The 22,563-nt window shown below is 47.8% G+C and overlaps 1 protein-coding gene across 1 annotated transcript in view; it reads right to left on the bottom strand.

Moving 5' to 3' along the window:
- Positions 1–22,563, bottom strand: part of LTN1 (listerin E3 ubiquitin protein ligase 1) — a 745,678-nt gene that overhangs the window by 358,061 nt on the left and 365,054 nt on the right. Inside the window, exon 18 of the mRNA XM_029579179.1 lies at positions 9,018–9,153. Within this exon, the coding sequence (XP_029435039.1) occupies positions 9,018–9,153 (136 nt within the window). The remainder of the gene's footprint in view (positions 1–9,017; positions 9,154–22,563) is intronic.

Raw genomic sequence — 22,563 nt, 5'->3', positions numbered from 1 at the left:
GTGATAGGCGTATACTACCGTCCACCTGGTCAAGATGGTGAGACGGACAGTGAAATGGTAAGAGAAATTAGGGAAGCTAACCAAATAGGTAGTGCAGTAATAAAGGGAGACTTCAATTACCCCAATACTGACTGGGTAAATGTATCATCGGGACACGTTAGAGAGATAACGTTCCTGGATGGAATAAATGATAGCTTTATGGAGCAATTGGTTCAGGAACAGATGAGAGAGGGAGCAATTTTAGATCTAATTCTCAGTGGAGCACAGGACTTGGTGAGAGAGGTAACGGTGGTGGGGCCGCTTGGCAAAAGTGATCATAATATGATCAAATTTGATTTAATGACTGGAAGAGGAACAGTGTGCAAATCCAAGGCTCTCGTGCTAAACTTTCAAAAGGGAAACTTTGATAAAATGAGAAAATTTGTTAGAAAAAAACTGAAAGGAGCAGCTACAAAAGTAAAAAATGTCCAAGAGGCGTGGTCATTGTTAAAAAATACCATTCTAGAAGCACAGTCTAGATGTATTCCACACATTAAGAAAGGTGGAAAGAAGGCAAAATGATTACCAGCATGGTTAAAAGGAGAGGTGAAAGAAGCTATTTTAGCCAAAAGATCTTCATTCAAAAATTGGAAGAAGGAACCAACAGAAGAAAATAGGATAAAGCATAAACGTTGGCAAGTTAAATGTAAGACATTGATAAGACAGGCTAAGAGAGAATTTGAAAAGAAGTTGGCTGTAGAGGCAAAAACTCACAGTAAAAACTTTTTTAAATATATCCGAAGCAGAAAGCCTGTGAGGGAGTCAGTTGGACCGTTAGATGATCAATGGGTTAAAGGGGCACTTAGAGAAGATAAGGCCATCACGGAAATATAAATGATTTCTTTACTGAAGAGGATGTTGGGGAGGTACTCGTAATGGAGAAGGTTTTCATGGGTAATGATTCAGATGGACTGAATCAAATCACGGTGAACCTAGAAGATGTGGTAGGCCTGATTGACAAACTGAAGAGTAGTAAATCACCTGGACCGGATGGTACACACCCCAGAATTCTGAAGGAACTAAAAAATGAAATTTCAGACCTATTAGTAAAAATGTGTAACCTATCATTAAAATCATCCATTGTACCTGAAGGCTGGAGGATAGCAAATGTAACCCCAATATTTAAAAAGGGCTCCAGGGGCGATCCGGGAAACTACAGACCGGTTAGCCTGACTTCAGTGCCAGGGAAAATAGTGGAAAGTGTTCTAAACATCAAAATCACAGAACATATAGAAAGACATTGTTTAATGGAACAAAGTCAGCATGGCTTTACCCAAGGCAAGTCTTGCCTCACAAATCTGCTTCACTTTTTTGAAGGAGTTAATAAACATGTGGATAAAGGTGAACCGGTAGATGTAGTATACTTGGATTTTCAGAAGGCATTTGACAAAGTTCCTCATGAGAGGCTTCTAGGAAAAGTAAAAAGTCATGGGATAGGTGGTGATCTCCTTTTGTGGATTGCAAACTGGCTAAAAGACAGGAAACAGAGAGTAGGATAAAATGGACAATTTTCTCAGTGGAAGAGAGTGGACAGTGGAGTGCCTCAGGGATCTGTATTGGGACCCTTACTTTTCAATATATTTATAAATGATCTGGAAAGAAATACGACGAGTGAGAATCAAATTTGCAGATGACACAAAATTGTTCAGAGTAGTTAAATCACAAGCAGATTGTGATAAATTGCAGGAAGACCTTGTGACACTGGAAAATTGGCATCCAAATGGCAGATGAAATTTAATGTGGATAAGTGCAAGGTGATGCATATAGGGAAAAATAACCCATGCTATAATTACACAATGTTGGGTTCCATATTAGGTGCTACAACCCAAGAAAGAGATCTAGGCGTCATAGTGGATAACACATTGAATCGTCGGTTCAGTGTGCTGCACCAATCAAAAAAGCAAACAGAATGTTGGGAATTATTAGAAAGGGAATGGTGAATAATACGGAAAATGTCATAATGCCTCTGTATCGCTCCATGGTGAGACCGCACCTTGAATACTGTGTACAATTCTGGTCGCCGCATCTCAAAAAAGATATAATTGCGATGGAGAAGGTACAGAGAAGGGCTACTAAAATGATAAGGGGAATGGAACATCTCCCCTATGAGGAAAGACTAAAGAGGTTAGGACTTTTCAGCTTGGAGAAGAGACGGTTGAGGGGGGATATGATAGAGATGTTTAAAATCATGAGAGGTCTAGAACGGGTAGATGTGAATCGGTTATTTACTCTTTCGGATAACAGAAAGACTAGGGGGCATTCCATGAAGTTAGCATGGGGCACATTGAAAACTAATCGTAGAAAGTTCTTTTTTACTCAACGCACAATTAAACTCTGGAATTTGTTGCCAGAGGATGTGGTTAGTGCAGTTAGTAATGCTGTGTTTAAAAAAGGATTGGATAAGTTCTTGGAGGAGAAGTCCATTACCTGCTATTAAGTTCACCTAGAGAATAGCCACTGCCATTAGCAATGGTAACATGGAATAGACTTAGCTTTTGGGTACTTGCCAGGTTCTTATGGCCTGGATTGGCCACTGTTGGAAACAGGATGCTGGGCTTGATGGACCCTTGGTCTGACCCAGTATGGCATTTTCTTATGTTCTTACCCATCCCAATACGGCTTTCGTAAATCATTAAGCACGGAAACCCGCCTTATCTCCCTCTCAGACCACATCCTCATGGGCCTTGACAAAGGACTCTCTTTCATCGTAGTCCTTCTAGACATCTCGGCCGCCTTTGACACCGTGAACCACGCCTTCCTACTAAATCGCCTTTCAGAAATCGGATTATTAGGATCTGCCCACAGATGGTTCAATTCTTTCCTCTGCAACAGAAGCTTCAAAGTAAAAATCAATAATAAAGAATCTCCAGACGTATCTCCAGGGAAGAACCTTGGGGTACGCCAACATTAGGCGTACCACAAGGCTCTTCCCTGTCCCCTACTCTCTTCAATATATACCTCCTGCCCCTCTGTCAGTTGCTCACAAACCTAAAATTAATACACTACCTCTATGCAGACGTGCAGATTCTGATCTGCATAACAGAATCCCTCCCTAAAACTCTCACCTACTGGGAAAACTGCCTCCAATCTATTAACCACCTTCTCACCAGTTTGAACCTGGTTCTCAATGCGACCAAGACAGAACTCCTTCTCATCTCCTCTGACCACACAGCCCTAACCCATCTGACATCTCCCAACACCCAGATCACACAAGTAAGGGACCTAGGAGTAATCCTCGATAACCATTTGAATCTAAAGAAATCCATCAACAACACTACGAAGGATTGTTTTTATAAACTACAGGTTATGAAAAGGCTCAGACCCCTCCTTCATTTCCAGGATTTCAGGACTGTGCTCTAAACCACACTCTTCTCCAAAACAGACTATTGCAACGCTCTCCTCCTTGGGCTCCCCATTTCCTCCATCAAATCATTACAGATGCTCCAAAATGCAGCGGCTAGAATCCTAACCAACACCAATCGAGGAGCACACATCACTCCCATACTCCGGAACCTTCATTGGCTGCCAATAAAATACAGAATTTTGCACAAGGCCCTTACCACAATCTCCCAATTAAATAAATAATAAAAAAACCCAGGGATGGGATCCATCAGTTCTAGAGGACGCATATAAAGAGCAGGTAGTAAAACACTGCATGGAGCGGCAGTAGCCACAGAGGCATTAACGGAGCGGGATGCCAGTGGCCGGTGGTAGGTGTCCACCTTCACAGAGTAGAAGGATGAAGGGCATCCATCTCCCAATTAAAAAAAGAAAAGAAAAAAAAGAAAAAAAAAACAGGGATGGGTTCATGGGCTTATAGGTATTACCAATTATTAGGCTTTTCAATATTTGATGATAGTTAATGTGACTTTCAAGGCATTCTTCACTTTCGGTGCATGTCCGGCATGACTCCTTGCTTCAATGACAGGGGAAAAGAAAAACTGATACTTCACACATTTCCAGCATTGCCCTCTGCTTCATGGCAGAGAGCTATGCTGCCGCTTACCCAACTAATCAAACTTAATATTTCACTTGGAAGCAGCTCCAGCACTGCTCTCTACATTAATGGTGGGGGTGAAAAGGGAATTAGAACATAAGGTTACTAAGAGCCAAGAGAAACAGTTAAGTATGAGAACAAATGTGTGAAGCTTGCTGGGCAGACTGGATGGACCGGTTGGTCTTCTTCTGCCGTCATTTCTATGTTTATGTTTCTATATATATAAAGGTACCCTGCAAGTTCCCCCAAAGAAATCCACGCGTCTATCAATCTGGAGACCGTATCTACAAAAAGACAAAGACAAGATGGAAGCGGTACAGAGAAGGGCGACCAAGAAGGTGGAGGATCTTCATCGCATGACGTACGAGGAGAGATTGAAGAATCTAAATATGTACACCCTGGAGGAAAGGAGGAGCAGAGGTGATATGATACAGACTTTCAGATACTTGAAAGGTTTTAATGATCCAAAGACAACGACAAACCTGTTCCGTAGGAAAAAAATCAGCAGAACCAGGGGTCACGATTTGAAGCTCCAGGGAGGAAGATTCAGAACCAATGTCAGGAAGTATTTCTTCACGGAGAGGGTGGTGGACGCCTGGAATGCCCTTCCGGAGGATGTGGTGAAGACCAGAACTGTGAAGGACTTCAAAGGGGCGTGGGATAAACACTGTGGATCCATAAAGTCAAGAGGCCGCCAATGAAGAGTGGGTGACTCGCCAGAATGACGGCTACTGCCTGGAGACAATACCCTTATTCAATAAACATACACATGCTTACTGTGACTCCAACATCGCTCTAAGCTTCAACAGCAAGAGGAAATGTGGAAAAATGGATTTACACTCACAAAGAGGGGAGTAGCTGGCTTGTTACGGCGGTTACTACCCCAAACCAAATAAGCCTGATGCTTCACCTTCAATGCATATACAGCATAGTTCTCTGCTTCAACGGCAGGGGAGAAGAAAAAAGGGTTCGCACTCACAAAGCGGGGAGTAGCTGGCTTGTTACGGCGGTTACTACCCCAAACCAATTGTGTCCGATACTTCACTTTCGATGCATATCCAGCATGGCTCTCTGCTTCAACGGCATGGGAGAAGACTGATACATCACGCATTTCCAGCATAGCTCCCTGCTTCAACAGCAGGGGAGAAGAAAAACAACCAATAAGGACTGTATAACATAGTCTGGGTAAAACAAATAAGCATGGGTGTAGCTTGCTTGCGGCGGTTACTACCCCTACTACCCCTAACTAATCAAGCTAGATATTTCAATGGTGGGGGTGGAAGGGAAATAGAACCAAGAGCTAAGAGAAACAGATAAGTATGAGAGAAAAAAAACGTGTGAAGCTTGCTGGGCAGACTGGATGGGCCGTTTGGTCTTCTTCTGCCGTCATTTCTATGTTTCTATGTTTCTATACTGCTGCGCGGAAAAAAGAAGACTGAAGAGGGACCCCTGCTGGCTGCAGGGTTAGTGCCATGCTGGGCATGCCCAGAAGGGGCCAGTCAAAATTCTAGAAACTTTGACAAAAGTGTTCCGTGACTGGGCTCCATCCTGTTATGTCACCCATATGTGAGGACTACCATCCTGCTTGTCCTGTGAGAAAGATTTGCTCTTTTTGGAATATTTCCAAAGTAAAGATTTGGTATTTCGTGGTCAAAACATTCAAATCTTTCCAGATGTTTCCAGAGCAACTCAAGCTCATAGGAAACTTTTTCTTTTATTTAAACAAAGAGCTTTAGATTTGGGTGCTAGTTTTTTTCTAAAATTCCCACCTAAATGTTTAATTACATACCAGAATAATAAATGTATTTTTTTGGATCCTCTGCAGTTGGATCATTCCTAAGGGATAAGTCTCAGAACTAAGGTGTTAATTAAATATGGACGGCAAGGGGTTAATTGGTTGGAAGAAAAAAACAAACCAAAAAGTGCCACTGGTCTTGTGCCTCTTCTCCCCCTAGATGTGGCCTAAATAAGATAAATGTATATTTGACATTTGAATTATGGATATATTTTTTATATTCTTGGATTATTTCATTTGTAATAAATGTTATTACTTAATAAACAATAAATAAAATTAAAAAAAAAAGAATGTTAGGAATTATTAGAAAGGGAATGGCAAATAAAGCAGTGGATGTCATAATGTCTCTGTATAGCTCCATGGTGAGACCACACCTTGAATACTGAGTGCAATTCTGGTCGCCGCATCTCAAAAAAGATATAGTTGCGATGGAGAAGGTACAGAGAAGGGCAACCAAAATAATAAAGGGGATAGAACAGTTCCTCTTTGAGGAAAGGCTGAAGAGGTTAGGGTTGTTCAGCTGGGAAAAGAGACAGCTGAGGGGGGATATGATAGAGGTCTACAAAACCATGAAAGGACTTGAACATGTTAATGTAAATCGGTTATTTACTCTGAAAACTCCATGAAGTTAGCAATTAGCTCATTTAAAACAAATCAGAGAAAATTCTTTTTCACTCAGTGCATAGTTAAGCTCTCGAATTCATTGCCAGAGGATGTGGTTAAGGCAGCTAGTTCAGATGGACTGAACCAAATCACGGTGAATGATTCAGATGGACTGAATCATTATGTTTCTGCAATGGTAAACTACTGTTTTTCAAACATACATACACATACATACATTCTGGTTGCCGCATCACAAAAAAGATATAATTGTGATGGAGAAGGTACAGAGAAGGGCTACCAAAATGATAAGGGGAATGGAACAGCTCCCCTATGAGGAAAGACTAAAGAGGTTAGGACTTTTCAGCTTGGAGAAGAGACGACTGAGGATAGAGGTGTTTAAAATCATGAGAGATTTAGAATGGGTAGATGTGAATTGGTTATTTACGCGTTCGGATAATAGAAAGGCTAGGGGGCACTCCATGAAGTTAGCATGTGGCACATTTAAAACTAATCGAAGAAAGTTCTTTTTATTTCTTTTTATTTTATTTATTTAAAAACTTTTCTATACCGTCACTAAGTTATATACCATCGCAACGGTTTACAAATAGGCACATAGACTAAGGTATGTAATGTAGGTTATCGTACATTCTAACAGGTGCCAATAAAGTTCGGTTACAATTTCATAAATAAAATCAATATTTGAGCAAGGTTGGTCTAGTCCAGGTATATAATTGAGTTACTATCTCTTTGAGATATTCTTAAATGTAGGATTGAATAAAATCATTCTCATCTGCATTTCCGTGTACTTTCATTCTCTACCCTCCAGACTCTTTAGTAAAGGCTTTTTTAAAGAGCCATGTTTTTAAATGTTTCTTAAAAGTTTTGAGATTATTCTATAATCTGAGTTCAGGGGACATCGTGTTCCATAGTATGGGCCCAGCCAATGATAAAGCCCTTTCTCTCACTTGGGTTAGTTTTGCTGACTTTACTGAAGGGATTGTTAGTAGTGCTTCGTTTGCTGAGCGGAGGTTTCTTTGTGGGACGTGTACTCGTAAGGCTGTGTTTAGCCAGTCTGCTTCTTTATCATATATTAGTTTGTGTATGGTACATACACAAACTATTTTATCCTGTATTCGATGGGCAACCAATGTAAGTCTGCTAGAGTTTCAGTTATATGGTCCCTCCTCTTTTTTCCCGTCAGTATTCTGGCTGCAGTATTTTGAAGTATCTGGAGTGGTCTTATTGATGTGCTTGGGAGTCCTAGTAAGAGTGCATTGCAGTAGTCAGTGCTGGAAAAGGTAAGTGTTTGTAATACTGTTCTGAAGTGGGCAGGTGTGAGTAATGGTTTCAATCTTCTGAGGATCATAAGTTTTGCATAACCTTCTCTTACTTTTATAGATATGTGTTGCTTCAGGTTGATTTCTGGGTCCATTATTACTCCCAGATTCAATTGGTTATTTCTTAGAGTTATCGGTGTTTGAATGATTTCTGTATGTTTTCTCTCAAGGTGAAGGAATTCAGTTTTGTCAATGTTGATAACCAGTTCCATTTGGTTTAGTAGTTGTTTAATTATGTCTAGGTACATGTTAGCTAGACAATGTTTTTTCAATTGTGTCGTCTATTGGTAGAATTAATTTCACTCATCGCACAATTAAACTCTGGAATTTGTTGCCAGAGGATGTGGTTAGTGCAGTTAGTATAGCTGTGTTTAAGAAAGGATTGGATAAGTTCTTGGAGGAGAAGTCCATTACCTGCTATTAATTAAGTTGACTTAGAAAATAGCCACTGCTATTACTAGCAACGGTGACATGGGATAGACAGTTTTTGGGTACTTGCCAGGTTCTTATGGCCTGGATTGGCCACTGTTGGAAACAGGATGCTGGGCTTGATGGACCCTTGGTCTGACCCAGTATGGCATGTTCTTATGTTCTGTGCTTTAATTCAAAACTTTGACCATATATATTTTTGACGAAGGCAAGTGTCCTATGATGGTTATAATACACAAAACTGAATTTGCTAGCATATACACCCAGGCAAGCTGGATGTATAAGCCAATTATATATAATAAGTGCTATTCTTAGGAAATTAGAATTTTGTGCTTTGAATATTTTGTTTCTCTGGATATAATATTTTCAGAATCTTAAGTGGCAAACACAATTGTAATCTGGCTAGTCTCTCTACCACAGCTGCTACTCAGTTTTTGTAAGCTGAAGTCTGACTTTGGAAAGAAAACCTTGCGAATAACCTTGGATACATAAATTATAATAACCTTGGGTACATAAATTATATTAAAAAATATATATATACATATATATATATATATATATATATATATATATACTTCAAGCAATTTTCCCTGTTCTAATGGCATGTCTATCTATCACTGGAAACATTTGGGGGAAAGTTAGCAGATGTGTTGACACTTCAATAAGAGAAATTCCTCTACCAAATTTCAGTCAAAATATGAAAAGACAGACAATTGGATAGAAATGGAAAGAGGCACTTTGCACTAATGAAATGTGCATGAAAAACCTACACATTAAGCAGGTAACTAATTCCAAATGCTGGAGAAATGACACCCACCAGCTGAAGAGGAAGAGGTCTTCATGATCAGTTTTCCACGACATAATAATTTTTAGCATTCCAGGCAATATTTCTTCATGGTCTATGTATCCATTTATTAAACAAGAATTTATAGCAGCAAGATATCCAAAGCCACCTACATTTCAACAACATAAAAATTAAAAAAAAATAGTTTTACATTATAGACAAACATTTATTATTCATGAAATTGGAGGTTACTTTATAGTATAGCTCAGAAATGGATCTGTACTGCTGAATAGAGAATATTCACAATTACAAGACACTACATAGTCACAACATTAGTCAGTATAAATACGAAATATTAGTACACTTATTTGCCCAAACAAAAATCCATTTTCACTTGCTAAAACTCCCTCTTCTATTCAAACAAATCTCAGAAGAGCTGGAAATCCAAGACTCACCCATTAAAATATGCTGCTTCACAGCTTCCCATTTTGGCTCCTTGCTCTTAGTCTAGGTAGCTCATGTCTTAGACACAAATTGGAACTGCTTGAGGAACCCAAGCTCATAAGGCACAATCATCCCTCCCCTCCAAATATCAACATTTCCCTAGGCCTGCAGATGCTGCTTGAGAATAATACCTGGAACTCCCTTCCTCTCACGGCACTGGGGAAAACAACACTGGATTTCTTAACAGTCCAGCTGGAGGATGGCAGTTTCTCTGAGGCCAAGCAGGATGGCAGTCCTCGGATATAGGTGACATCATCCGATGGAACCCGGCATGAAAAACTTATTTCAAAGTTCTCTCTAAGAATGCTCCGACATGCAATATACCATGCAGCCACACAGGGCCTCCTCACTCTCTTCCTTTCCACAGAGCCCATTGTCTGACAGTGAAGTTTGTCTCTTTCTCTAATTTTTCTCCTGTTAGTTTTGTGGCATTATCACCAATTTTGGCTATTTGTTACTTCATTGGGATTGCGCGATCGATGCGAGGTCCCCTCTGGTTCACCCCTCTAGTATCTTAGTCAGGATTTAACGTTTTTCGGTAAGAATCGTAGAGTAACCTCTGGGGTGGCGGCGTGCTCAACATCGCATCCCTTTTCTTTCATGGTAACATGTCCTCGACAGGGTTCAAACAATACCCTTATTTATGAGGACAATGTCTATTACTAGCATCAGTAGCATGGGATAGACTTAGTTTTTAGGTACTTATAGCCTGGATTGGCCACTATTGGAAACAGGATGCTGGGCTTCATGGACCCTTAGTCTCTGCCTGGGGGCATCGCAGGTCATCCGGGGTTGCAGCAAGTGTGCAGATGACCCCAAAAGGATGCCAAACTCAGTTGGAGAAGATGGCCCAGCTCTTCAGGCTCTGATAGACCGATCCTTCGACATAGACATCAGAGGCACTGACATCAAGGGACCTCAGTGCCTCATTGATGGTCATCGAGCCATCAACATCGGCAGGGTCATCGGCTCCATCAACATTGAGGGATTCCAGAGACACTGGAGATGGGCCATCACCCAGATCCCTGTCAAAGACATCGGATTTGACTTCGGCCTCAGCACCAGGCAAGGACTGATCTGAATATTAAGAGAAGCCAAAGAACCAGCATTAGTCTCCATTAATGCAAGGTGCCAGGCATGGAGATGCACCAGCCTTGGCTGCAATGCCCCCAAAGTGACCCCTTGGTGAGGAGCGCCAGTACTCCACAGTTCCCAGGAGCTCCCCATGGCCTTCCCTGGTTCCCAATGGTTCCGAAGAGGACCTGGTTAGGCCTCCTGGATCCCAGTCAGTTTTGGCAACAGTGTTCGTCAAGGAAGAGTTGGAGAGATGAGTGTAGCAGGCCATGGAGAAGGCACTGCAGGGCCTCAGCATTGATACTCCAAGAGCACTGGGCCCGACACCGTCTCTCCTTGAGCTGCTGCTGGAATCCTTGCACGTGCTTGACATAGAAACATGACAGCAGAAAAAGATTATATGGCCCGTACTCCACTGGCTTCCAATTGAACAAAGAATACAATATAAAGCACTTTGTATAATCCATAAACTAATCCACGATGATAAAGCCGACTGGCTTAACATGGCACTGCGCGTGCACGTACCACAAAGAAACCTGAGATCTGCAAATAAAGCTCTATTAACTGTCCCCTCTGTCAAATCAGCACATCTCACGTAAGTAAGGGAAAGAGCACTGTCACTGGCTGGTCCTGTACTCTGGAATACCATGCCATTTGAAATCAGACTACAGACAAATCTGAAATTATTCAAAACTAATCTGAAACCCTGGCTTTTTAAACAAGCATTTTATAAAGATAAAGAAAAGGAGAAAAATAGTTGAGCGATAAGGATGCACCAAGCTAGAAGTTTTTAGTAACCTACATAAGCATATTAATGTTAAAATCAAACTGCCTAATTTGTTCCTAACAATCAGGTTTAACTTACACACCTAGTTTATTATTTTAAAATTGTTACCATACTATGATGGCATACAAGTAATTTGTAACCTATACCACCCATATTTCTCTTTATCGTGCCCCTCTGTAAACCGTTGTGATGGTATTTAACTTAACGACGGTATAGAAAAAAATTTTAAATAAATAAAATTAAATAAATAAACACTTCCTAAGAGATCCCCTGTATTTATCCCATGCTTTCTTGAATTCAGATACAGTTTTTGTCTCCACCATTTCCACTGGGAGTTTGTGCCACACATCCACCACAACTCTGTAAAGAAATATTTCCTAAGATTACTCCTGAGTCTATCACCTTTCAACCTTATCTTATGATCCCCTTGTTCTAGAGCCTCCTTTGAATTGAAAAAGGCTCACCTCCTGTGCATGGAATCCTTTTGAGATATATGAATGTCTATCGTATCTCCCCTAACTTGCTTTTCCTCTAGAGTATACATGTTTAGATCTTTGTCTCTGCCCATGTGCTTTAGAACAAAAACCACTGACCATTTTAGTGACCATTTTAGTAGCCATCCTCTGGACAGACTCTATCCTGTTTATATCCTTTTGAAGATGCAGGCTCCAGAATTGTACACAGTATTCCAAGTGCGGTCTCACCAACAACCTATATAGGAGCAATATCAGAGCACTCAGACACCTTCACCAGTATCTGTGCTTGGCAGGGCATCGAAACTGCCATTGACTGATCTAGTAGTTGTTCCCAGTTCAGTGGTTGTCCCCGGTTCCTCAGAGGAGGAAGCTCACATGGCAACAAGGGGCAGCCTCGGGGTCCAGGCCCACCTGACTGGCCGAGTCTGTTCTGATAAGGACTGAGTGCCTCAGGATCCATGCCATCTATGACACCTTGGGGGTGGGGGGAAGCTCCTCAGATGTTTCATATGATCAGACATTGGATGACCTTCCCTCTGACCTGTCTCCTCCCAAAGACAGAAGGAAATCTCCCCCAGAAAACGTTTCTTTCGCAGGCCTTGTCAGGTTGATGGCGGAAGCCATCCCATTTCAGTTAGTGACTGAGGAGGATACCTGGCACAAGATGCTGCATATTCTTCAATACTTGGAACCTCCTAAGGAGATCCTAGCAGTCCCAGTGACAAGATCTTTATGGAGTTGCTGATGAGGATGTGAGAAAACCTCTTCTCAGTTGCTCCTGTGAATAGGAAGGTGGATGCGGTATATCTCATCCAGAAGGCTCCCAGATTCAATAAGCAGCAGTGGCCACACCAATTGGTCGTGGTGGAATCTGCTGTCAAGAAAGCCAAGTGCCTTCAGATCCATTCCTGAATGCCCCCGGGGAAGGTTCCGAGGGCCATGGATACCCTTGGGAGAAATGGGTTTCTGGGAGCTATGCTCATTGCCTGCATAGCAGCCTACAAGCTCGTCACAAGCCAGTATTTGAAGGATATCCGGAAAGCAGATGCAGGAGGTGGCCAAGCAGCTGCCTCAGCAGCAGCAGGACACCCTCCAGTCACTGGTACATAAGGGTTTGGAATAAAGAAAACATGGGGTCTGCTCAACCTATGATGTTTTCGAGGTGACATTAAGAGTCTCAGCCGCAAAGATCAGAGCCTGCAGACTCACCTGGCTCTGGGCTTCAGATCTCCATTAGGAGGTGAATGAACGTCTTGCTGACGTGCCATGCACAGGAGAGAATCTCTTTGGAGATAAGGTGCACCATGCAACACTCCAACAGCTCTCCATGGGTACTCAGGATCTGTCCTCCTCTTCTAGGAGGCCTTTGAGATCTGGCCCCAGGAAGTCTTTCTTCTGCCCGATGAGACACTATCTTCTCGTCAGCAGCAGAGCCATCCCAGGCAACAGAGGGCCCCTAAATTCAACCCGGTATCTCAGTCAACTCAGTAGCCAGGGTTTTGACTGGGTTAAGAAGAGCATAGCAGAGTCCATCATACCTATGGCGACGCAGCTGCCAGATGGTTCTACGCTAACCAGTGGCCCAGTGTAAACTGCAACCAGTGGGTCCTCGCTATCATTCACAAAGGATACAAATTAAACCTATTGAATGCCCCACCAATTGTGACAAAGCACAACCCAGCCAGAGGCAGAAACAGTGGAGTTATAATAGAAAAAAAAGTAACTCAGAACCCTGTTAAACAGCAGAGGGCATATTTCAGTCCATCGCTTTACACTTCGGGAGTGAGGCTAACAGCCCCCCTCTCGACAAAAAAAACCAAACAAACAAAAAAAAAACCAGGAAAAATTCCCATGCGGCTCCTGCATCCCGCAGGAGACGCAAAAAAGAAGACCGAAACTAAAGTCACAGATTGTGCTATGACTGGTTGTCTGAAGGTGTTTGGGCCCCCGAGTTCTGAGCATAAGGAGGGGGGAGGGGGAAGGGAGTTACCTCTGCTCAGGATCTCACAACTGGGACCACTTTGAAGAGGGGGCAGCCGACTTCAAGGCCTGGGAGGAGGGTATGGTGGCCGTAACCCAGGCAGGGGGGCTGTGGGGTTGCTCCCAGCTGCCCACATGGGACCCCAAGGCTCGTGACTAACTAAGGGCGGGAACGCCTCACACTTCCTGTACACACGCTCCTAAGGAGGGCGTGCGCCACTGCCCAAAAGAAAAACCCCTATACGACCTAGAGATGCAACTCCAGGGAAGGCTGAAGGCCAGTCCGTTCCCTATTGCCCATTTCCAAGTGAACGCCTCAGTGCTGTCTCTGGCCACTGCGTGTTCAAACTCTGCTGTAATTCGTGACCGCACAATGCTGCGAAATAAGAGCCCGCAATCTTCCGGGGTATTGACTTCCATTGCCGTAATCCTGGTTCTGTGGATGACATGTTTTGCGGTAGCAAGAGGCGGTCTCTAGCCTTTAGTTTGGGGCTCCTTGCGGCAGTGCGGCCAAAAATAAGCAGATGTGGGCTAAAGTGTACCCAGAATTTCAGGAGGAGGGTTTTCAATTCTGCGAGGAAAGGCGTCAGTCTTGGACATCGCAAGAAGATGTTAGCTAGTGTGTCCTCATCCCTGCAGAATTCGCACCCTCCTCCTGTTCCACTTATGTGGACCAGCAGACTGCCCGTCGCTATAGCTCCATGGGCAATGTGCCAACTCAGATCCCCGGTGGGTTTTGGAAGCAGTTCGGAATAAAATTCCTCCCACCGGGGTCTCATTGCACTGCCCAGCACTCTCCTCCAAGGGGTATCTGGTCGGCTGTAGAGGGTAGCTTGGTGCACCGAATGACTCACTAACTCGGTGAGTACCTGCTTTGGAGCGTCAGCGAAGGGCATCTGCCGGAACACCACCAGCCTGCTCAGGCTGTGGGGAAGGGAACAGGGAGGTCGAGGGGGGTCCTTGTTGTTGTGGGGGGCCAATAAGCAGGTCTGGGAGAACAGGGGGAGGGATGGGCAGGGGAGGGGAATCCCGGCCTGAAGGACCCCCTCGGATGGGCTGGAGGGGCCGGGGGGTAAAAAGGCCCCGTATCTCTCTGAGCAATTGACTGGCTACGTACGGGTGTCCCATGCCTATGTGCTGGGCCAGCACTTCTGGGGACACCCAACATCGCCGGTCTGTGCTCTCGGACTCTATGAGCCATCGGCGCACCTGAGGGGATTCCAGGGCTTTCACAACCAGAACGGGGTTGTGAATAAGGGGGCTCTTCCGGAGTATCCAAGCTCAGGGGCACTGAGGGATCTCGTGTTCCGGAGTCCACACGAAGAAGTCGCGAGCATACACTTCTGTATCGATCACTAAAAGCTGCCTGTCGTACTGCGACCCGCCCACTTGTTGGAGGAAAAAAGCCCCCAGTGGACTCAACTGCGGAGGCAGGTCCGCGTACAGGAATCTCCGCAAGGCCTGGAGCCACAGGATGTGGATCTTATACTTAATATCCACCACCCTTTGCCCTCCCTCCCGGAGGGGGAGCCCCAGGACACTCGCGGAGACTCAGTGCTGCCTCCCGGCCCAGAAGAAGTCCAGCAATTTCCTCTGGGTCTGGGAGATGAACTCAGAGGGTGGCCTCAGGGCGGCCAGCTGGTGCCACAGCATGCTGGACACCTGCTGGTTCACCACTAAGGCCCTCCCTCGGAAGGACATTAGATGGACCAGACCCTTCCACACCCCCAGACGACCTGCAATCTTCTCCTCCAACTCCTTCCAGTTCGCCAGGGCCGCGGACTTCGCAGAGGTAAGATGGACACCCAAATATTTCAGGGTCCCCCTGCTCCATGAAAAATTATCAATCTGGCTAGGGGGTGCGTCCATCTGTTGCGGCCCTACCCAAAGTCCAGAGCATTTCGCCCAGTTGATTCGGGCCGAAGATGCGGATGAAAAAACCCGCTGGCAGGCTTGCACCCTCTCCAAATCAAGTGGGTCCTGGACCATGAAGAGTACGTTGTCCACGTATGCCAGCGCGTACAGCTGCCCGGAGAGTGGGCACCCCTGATGTACTCCTCGACGGAATGCCAGAGGCGCCGTCAAGGACCACTTTATCTTAACAAGGAACTCTGCAGAAGAATACAGGACACGGAGAACACCCATAAAAAGGGGCCGAATCCAAATGCCTGGAGGATTCCCATTAGGTACGTGTGATCCACCCTGTGGAAGGCCTTCTCCTGATCAAGGGACAAAAAGCCTACTGACAGACCGGCCCTACGGCAAAAATGAAGGTGGTCCCGGACCAAAAAAATGTTGTCAAAGATGGTCCGGCCCGGTGTAGGACTGATCGGGGTGAATCACACCAGCCAGCACAGACCCCAGCCACTGCGACATCACTTTGGCTATGATCTTATAGTCTGTGCAGAACAGGGAGACCAGACGCCAATTCCGAATGTTGCGCAGGTCACCGCTCTTGGGCAAGAGGGTCAACACCGCGCAGCGGCTGGAAAGAGGAAGGGTGGTCTACCCGGCTTCCTCTAGGACCCGCAGGTGGTCAGGTCCTAGGAGATCAAAAAAAATGGGCGAAGAACTCAATGCTCAGTCCGTCGATGCCCGGTGTTTTATTGTTGGGCATCAGACCTAGTGCAGCAGAGAGGTCGGCCAGAGTGAAGGGCTCATCCAGCCTCTCTCTGTCACGCTGACTGAGTGAAGGAAGTCCATCCCTCAAATCCCTAACAGGCATTGGGACTTGTTTGGAGAGAAGAGGGCAGAGTAAAAGTCCCGTGCCCTCACCCTGATCTTTTCCGGCTCCGTGAAGGGGGTTCCGTCGGCGAAGAGCAAACACGTCATACACCCCTTCTTTCCCCTCCTCTTCTCGAGTGCATAGAAGAAACGCAAGCTGCAGTCCATTTCACGGAGGAAATGGACTCGCGAGTGTACAAAAGCCCCTCGGCCTCGCCGCTCTTCGAGGTCCCGAAGGGTGCGTTTCTTCTCCTCGTACTCTGCCTGCAGCTGGTGCTCAGCGTCAGAGCTGTGCCTCAAGAGTGAGCAGCTCCCCCTTGAGCTGCTCCATCTGGAGATGCCGCTCTCTGTTGACCTCTCTAGCATATTGCCGGCAGAGAAGCCTGAGGCGGATCTTCCCCACATCCCACCAGACGGCGAGTGAAGGGAAGTCCGACTCGAGCCCGCGCCAGTCTCCCCAAAACTCCCGGACTGCCGTCACGAGCCATTTCTCCTCTAAAAGCGAGTTGAAGTGCCAATAGGCAGCACGAGGCTCGATGGAGTCGAACCTCACCCTCACGGTCACCGCATGGTGGTCCGTGAAGGCCGCCACCTCATTGGCACTAGAAAGGGCTCGTGACATCAACCCAAAGGAGAAGTAAAAATGGTCGATCCAAGAGCGAGACACCTGTCCAAGCCGCACCCTGATAAAGGTGTGGCCGTCAGTTGCCCCGGGGTGATGTTTTCGCCAGACGTCAGCCAGGGACAGGCGACGGACCACCTCCCTCAGGACGGCCGCCGAGGAGGGGAGCCATTCACCCCCGTAAGGTCGCCGCGCTCGAGGATACAATTAATGTCACCCCCAAGCAGGACCTCCTCGTCGGCGTCTAAGGTGTCCAAATAGGCTGACATCTGGCGAAAAAAAGCTTCACGTTCGGGTCCGGCGTTCAGGGTATACATGTTAACCAGGTTAAGTGTGCAGCCCTCGATATAGGCCCGGAGGTAAAGCATGCAACTTGGCACGACAGGTTTGACCATCCAGCACCTCGGCCTGCAGGGATTCCGCTAGCAGGATGGCCACCCCGCTGGATCGCCCGACGGAGTGGTTGAGCTCCACCCTGCCGCGCCCACCCCAGGAGCCAAGCTGCTTTGGTCTCTGGGATGGAAAGGGTCTCCTGTAGGAAGGACACAGAGTACCCCCCCTCCCCCCCGTATTGAGGAAGGAGAGCACCCAGTGCCTCCAGAGACCCCTCCTGCAGCCATTGACGTTCAAAGTGCCAAATGTCAAAGCCATTCTCTGTCAGCAATGCAGATGGTCACAAGGGGCGGCAACTTACAAGGGGTCGCCTGCCCCATGTCGGTCCTCTTTCTCCAGCCAGTCAGGCTGGCCAAGCACCGCCTCAGATGACAGGAGGTTGGTCAGCTCAGCCGAGGGAATGAGGGGTCCCGGGAGGCCAAGGGACACTACAGAATCCGTAGGCCTTCCCTTAGGGGATTGACCCTCATTCCCTACCTCCCTGGTAAGGGAATCGGATCTCCCCCTGGAGCCTGGGGTAAGAAACATCGGCCTAGCAGATAGAGGCACACTCTGTGAAGGAGCGCCCATATCCTCCTCTGCCCGAAAGCTCCCCTCAATTGTATCGGGAGCCTTTGAACACACGGGAGGGAGCTCTGCTCCTCCACTTGTGCTCTCCTCTGCCTGCCGATGCACAGATGGAGTGTTGGAGATCTTTGTGTTCCTGTCTGTCCCTGGCACAGACTCCAGAGGTCATCCCCTTCCCACTATCACATCACTAACAGACGGATTTGCCTCCTGCAGTGGGATGGGAGGGCCAGATGTTCCGGCCTTCAAATTGTCAGAGTCGTCTCCAGAGAGCGGCTGTACAGAGGGAGGTCCAGGGCAGCAGTGAACGGGTAGGGGGACTCCAACGGACTGCCACAGACCAGCTCCAAGAAGCTGTCTGCATCCCAGCTATGGATAGGAGCTCCAGAAGCATCCATATCAGGTAGTCCGGGTATAAGCGGTGGGGCCTTCCTCTTAGGGCTGGGTGGGTGAACCTCGACAGTAAGGGATCAAACAGACCCATCCTCAGAGGCCTTGTGGTCTGATCCATGTCTCAGGAGTCCCCTCTTCCTACTGTTAGAGGTGGAAGGGGGCGGGGGGGAATGGGTCGTGTGTAGGCATGGCACCCTCATCTTCAGGTGGACTGCCAAGTGCCTTCCGTCTATTTCTGTTTTCCTCACCCACCTCTTGGCCTGATGAGGACTTCCCGTCCCTCCCTGTTGAAGAATCCCTGGAGGGGCCAATTGGACAGGATGGAACCAGGCCGGAGTTGTCACTAATCGGAGCTCCCTTTTGTAGAATAGGAACCCCACTTCCCTTCTTGGGCGGAGGCCCGGCTGCCTCCAACTCGCTGCTATGAGAGGGGGGAGAAGTGTCCACTCTGTGAGCAGGGGGTGGCTTAGTGTTCCTCTCCCTTCCGATGATGTTTTTCCCAGTCATCATTCCTAGAGCAGATGGTTCAGACTGAACACCCTTTGCCGCTGACGGGAAGATGGCATCCCTCGAAGCCTGCTGAGGCAAAACAGCTTTTTTCACCTTCTTCTGAGGCTCAGCAAGTGGAGCAGGCATAGTGGATGGCTCTCCCAGGGGTGAGGGGGTCCTGGTGTCCGGGGTGCCGCTCGTGAGCTCTGTGGCTCTGGGAGAACCGGCTTCGGGGGCAACCTCGTGCCCTTTCGGGGGTTGTCCTCGCTGCAGAGGACACACTTTCTGCACATGTCCTACCTCCTTACAGAGGTAGCACCGGTCCTCTAACGTACTGTAATAGATTTTATAGGAGCGAACCCCATCCCACACAGGGAACCATCCCTTGATGCCTTCTTTCTCCCTGGGGAGCGCTATCCAAGCTCGCCGTCAGTGGAACTCATGTGCCTCATCGCCTTCGATTTAAACCCTAGGGGAAGGACGCAGATGGAAGACCACTTCCCCAAGAGAGTTGAGCTGTTGCCTCAGCCCAGCTTCCATCAGAAAAGGCGGTATGTTAGATAGAACAATTCGTACCCCTTGGGCATCCAGGGGCTCTAGAGAATGAAAAACATCCTCAACAACGATCCCGGTGATGAGGGCTTTGTGAACGGCAGCTAAGGAGCGGAAATAAACCACCGCTCTGCCACTTTCTCTGCTCGCAGAGTGGACGTTCTTCACTCCTAGGACCTTGGCTGCTGCTAGCATGTAGTCACGGATGTCATCCGTGGCTAGCATCTCACATCTTGTCACATGCTTATGGCTCAGGCAACAACGCCCCCCCCCCCCCCATGATGACATGTGAAGAAGGAGGGATTAGTCTGTCCCTGTTATGTCCGGTGGGAGGGGTGGGGGGGGGGGGGATCCAGCCGCAATGGCTGCATATGAAAGGGTAGCTTTGGGTGGTGTAGTTTGGCTCGGTACCTCTCGTCTGGACTTATCTTTTTTCTTTCTCCCACCCTGGGTTCCACCTTCGGAACCCTTGACGTTCTGGTTGCCCTCGCCATGGGGAATGGAGATGGGAGGGATGGGCCCATCCTCAGTCTCGGTATTATTCACAGGAGTGTGGATCTTCGGTGACGTAGTAAGGGCAGGAACTTCTGCGGTAGCCTCTCTATGGGGGCTGCTCATAGGGTTCTCGGTGTTGGACGGAGGGGGCCCATCTATGGAACCTTCCTTATCACTCTTGCCGATGACTCTCTCGGTTCGTGCACCCTGGGGAGCACTCGTGGCTTTCGCAGGAGCAGCCTTAAGTTTCCCCCTGGGTTCATCCAAATCTCTAGGAATTGCCTTCAAGGGAGAGGGATCCTCCATGGTGGATGTCTCGCTCGGGTGTGGAACGGAGAGAGCTCCCGCCACCCCAGTCTGTCCATAGTAGTGGGACCACTGCATCCGCTGAGCGATGTTGACTTCGGCGGGTCGCTGGAATGTTCTAGAGGTCCCCTCCCCTGGACTCTCTGGTCCCAACTCCTGACAGAGCTCTTTGGTCAGACTGTCTGGCTCCTTTTTCTTCCGGAGCTTGGGTTGGGCACTGGAGTCCTTCCTCCATCTGGCCGGACCTTTCCGGGGCATGACGACTTTGAAAGTGGTTCCTAGTCGTCGTCAGCGCCGTCTTACTCAACCAGGGAAGGTGTCACTCCTCGATGCAAGGGCCTTGAATGTCACAACTGGTGAGTCCTGTCTAGGACCCTCAGCCTTCCTGGATTTCAATGTGCCAGAAAAACAAAACAACAAAGGATGGGAAGGGAACTAGGGGAAAAGCAGGGGGTGGAGTGGACCTAAGCAGTAGAGGACGTGGGGATATGGATGGGGGAGGGGGGAAGGGGGAAGGGGGAAACACCCTCAGGAGACCAGGAACCTTTGAGGAACCTTTCAGAAGCCTAACAGAAAAAGGCTGTGCACAGGTCTAGCAGGCACTGTGCACGGTATTATTGTTATGAACTGCTGCCCGCAGGTTCCCCCGCGAGCAGACTCACTCACCATGCCGCCTTGTTCTGCCCGAGGCGGCCGGACACCATCATCGGGCCTGCCCTCGCGGTCGGAGGCGCGGACTGTCTTGCCCTTGCGGCCCGGAGGCCGCCCCGGATATCCATGCTTCTATGTGGCATGGTGCCGCTTCTGACATCTGCCATCTTTGCGGCCGGATGCCGCCCCTGACGCCATTGCCATCTTTGCGGCGCTAGGCCGCAAGCCCCGGTTCCATCCAGCGGCTAGAGCCGCCCCCGGAGCTCCCCGCAGCGGCTGGAGCCACTGCCGATGTCAGGGCCTGCTCCTCAGGCCCAGCCTGCGTCTGTACGCACAGACGCTGTGCAGGCCGCTGTCCATGGTCCTGCACAGCCCTGCTTCCTGCTCCTTAGGCGCCAGCGCGCGCCTCTCTTCATAATTTAAAGGGCCAGGCACAGGAACTGTGCTGGCCCCACCTAGGGAGTGGACTTCCTGCTTTAGCCCTATAAAGGGCTGCTCCGTCAGTTTGTTCGTTGCCTTGCATCTGAGCGACATCCCTCTGGAGGCTCCTGCCTGCCAGAGCCTTGTAAGGTCTTCTGTTCTTCGTGGAGCTCCTTGTCTCGTCTGCCTTCTACCACGTCTTCGTGTCTTGCCTGAGGTCCCGGTCCATGTTCTGATGTCTCGTCATGATATTCCACATCCTGATGTGCCTGCCTTTCCGGATGTTCTTCCCTGCGTCTTCGTCTGGTGCTCCCGAGCCTTCTGTTCCTGTAGAGCTGTGGTTCTCGGATGATGTGTGCCAGAGAATGGCCTGCAGGTGGGATTATCCCTGTGCTCCTGAGCCTCTGTTCCCGCCAGCCATAGATGGAGCTTAGGGTGACATCAATTCTGTCATTGGAGTTCCTCCTTGCCTGGGTCTTCCCTGCACTTGTCCCACTCTCCTCGTGGTCCGTGACCAGCCTCTTAGGGCTGTGTAGGGTGCGTAGTGGGACAGGGTGGTCCGAGACTCAGTCCCACGGGTGGGCTGAGTAGGGTGCCCTGAGAGACAGTGCCAGTGTCCTTCCTCCCAGCTGTTGTCAAGTTCCAAGTGTCGTCCGTGATGCCGTTGCATCAACCCAAGTGTCTTCGTCCGTGATGCCGTTGCATCAACCCAAGTGTCTTCGTCCGTGATGCCGTCGCATCCATCATAGTCCTGTCTACGTGTCAAGGCCTCTGTCTGCCCTCAACCTCAGGCCAGGCCTGCTGCTCCATGCTGTTCCAAGCAGCAGGTCCGAAAGGGCTCGGAATGGTCGGAGGACCATTCAACTTCCAACATCCTTGGGTGTTGGCCTTGGGAGCTTGCGCAGGCCTGGCAGAGGGTCAGACAGTCAGCCACGCTGGGACACGCCGTCAACTCTCAGCCCGGCGCTGAAGGTCTGGGCTCGGTCCGAGGCCCAAAGGCACACGAAAACACCCCCGTTCTAAACAATTATTGCCTCTGTGGGGGAAGAAAACTCAAATAAAATGAGTAAAAGAAAAAACAAAAAACTAAACAAGGAACTAAACCAAACTTTAACTAAAGGAACACAAAGGAACAACAACACACAA

This window comes from Rhinatrema bivittatum, chromosome 15 (assembly GCF_901001135.1).
Source record: "Rhinatrema bivittatum chromosome 15, aRhiBiv1.1, whole genome shotgun sequence".
NCBI classification, from domain to species: Eukaryota; Metazoa; Chordata; class Amphibia; order Gymnophiona; family Rhinatrematidae; genus Rhinatrema; species Rhinatrema bivittatum.
This window is presented reverse-complemented; position numbering and strand designations above follow the sequence as displayed.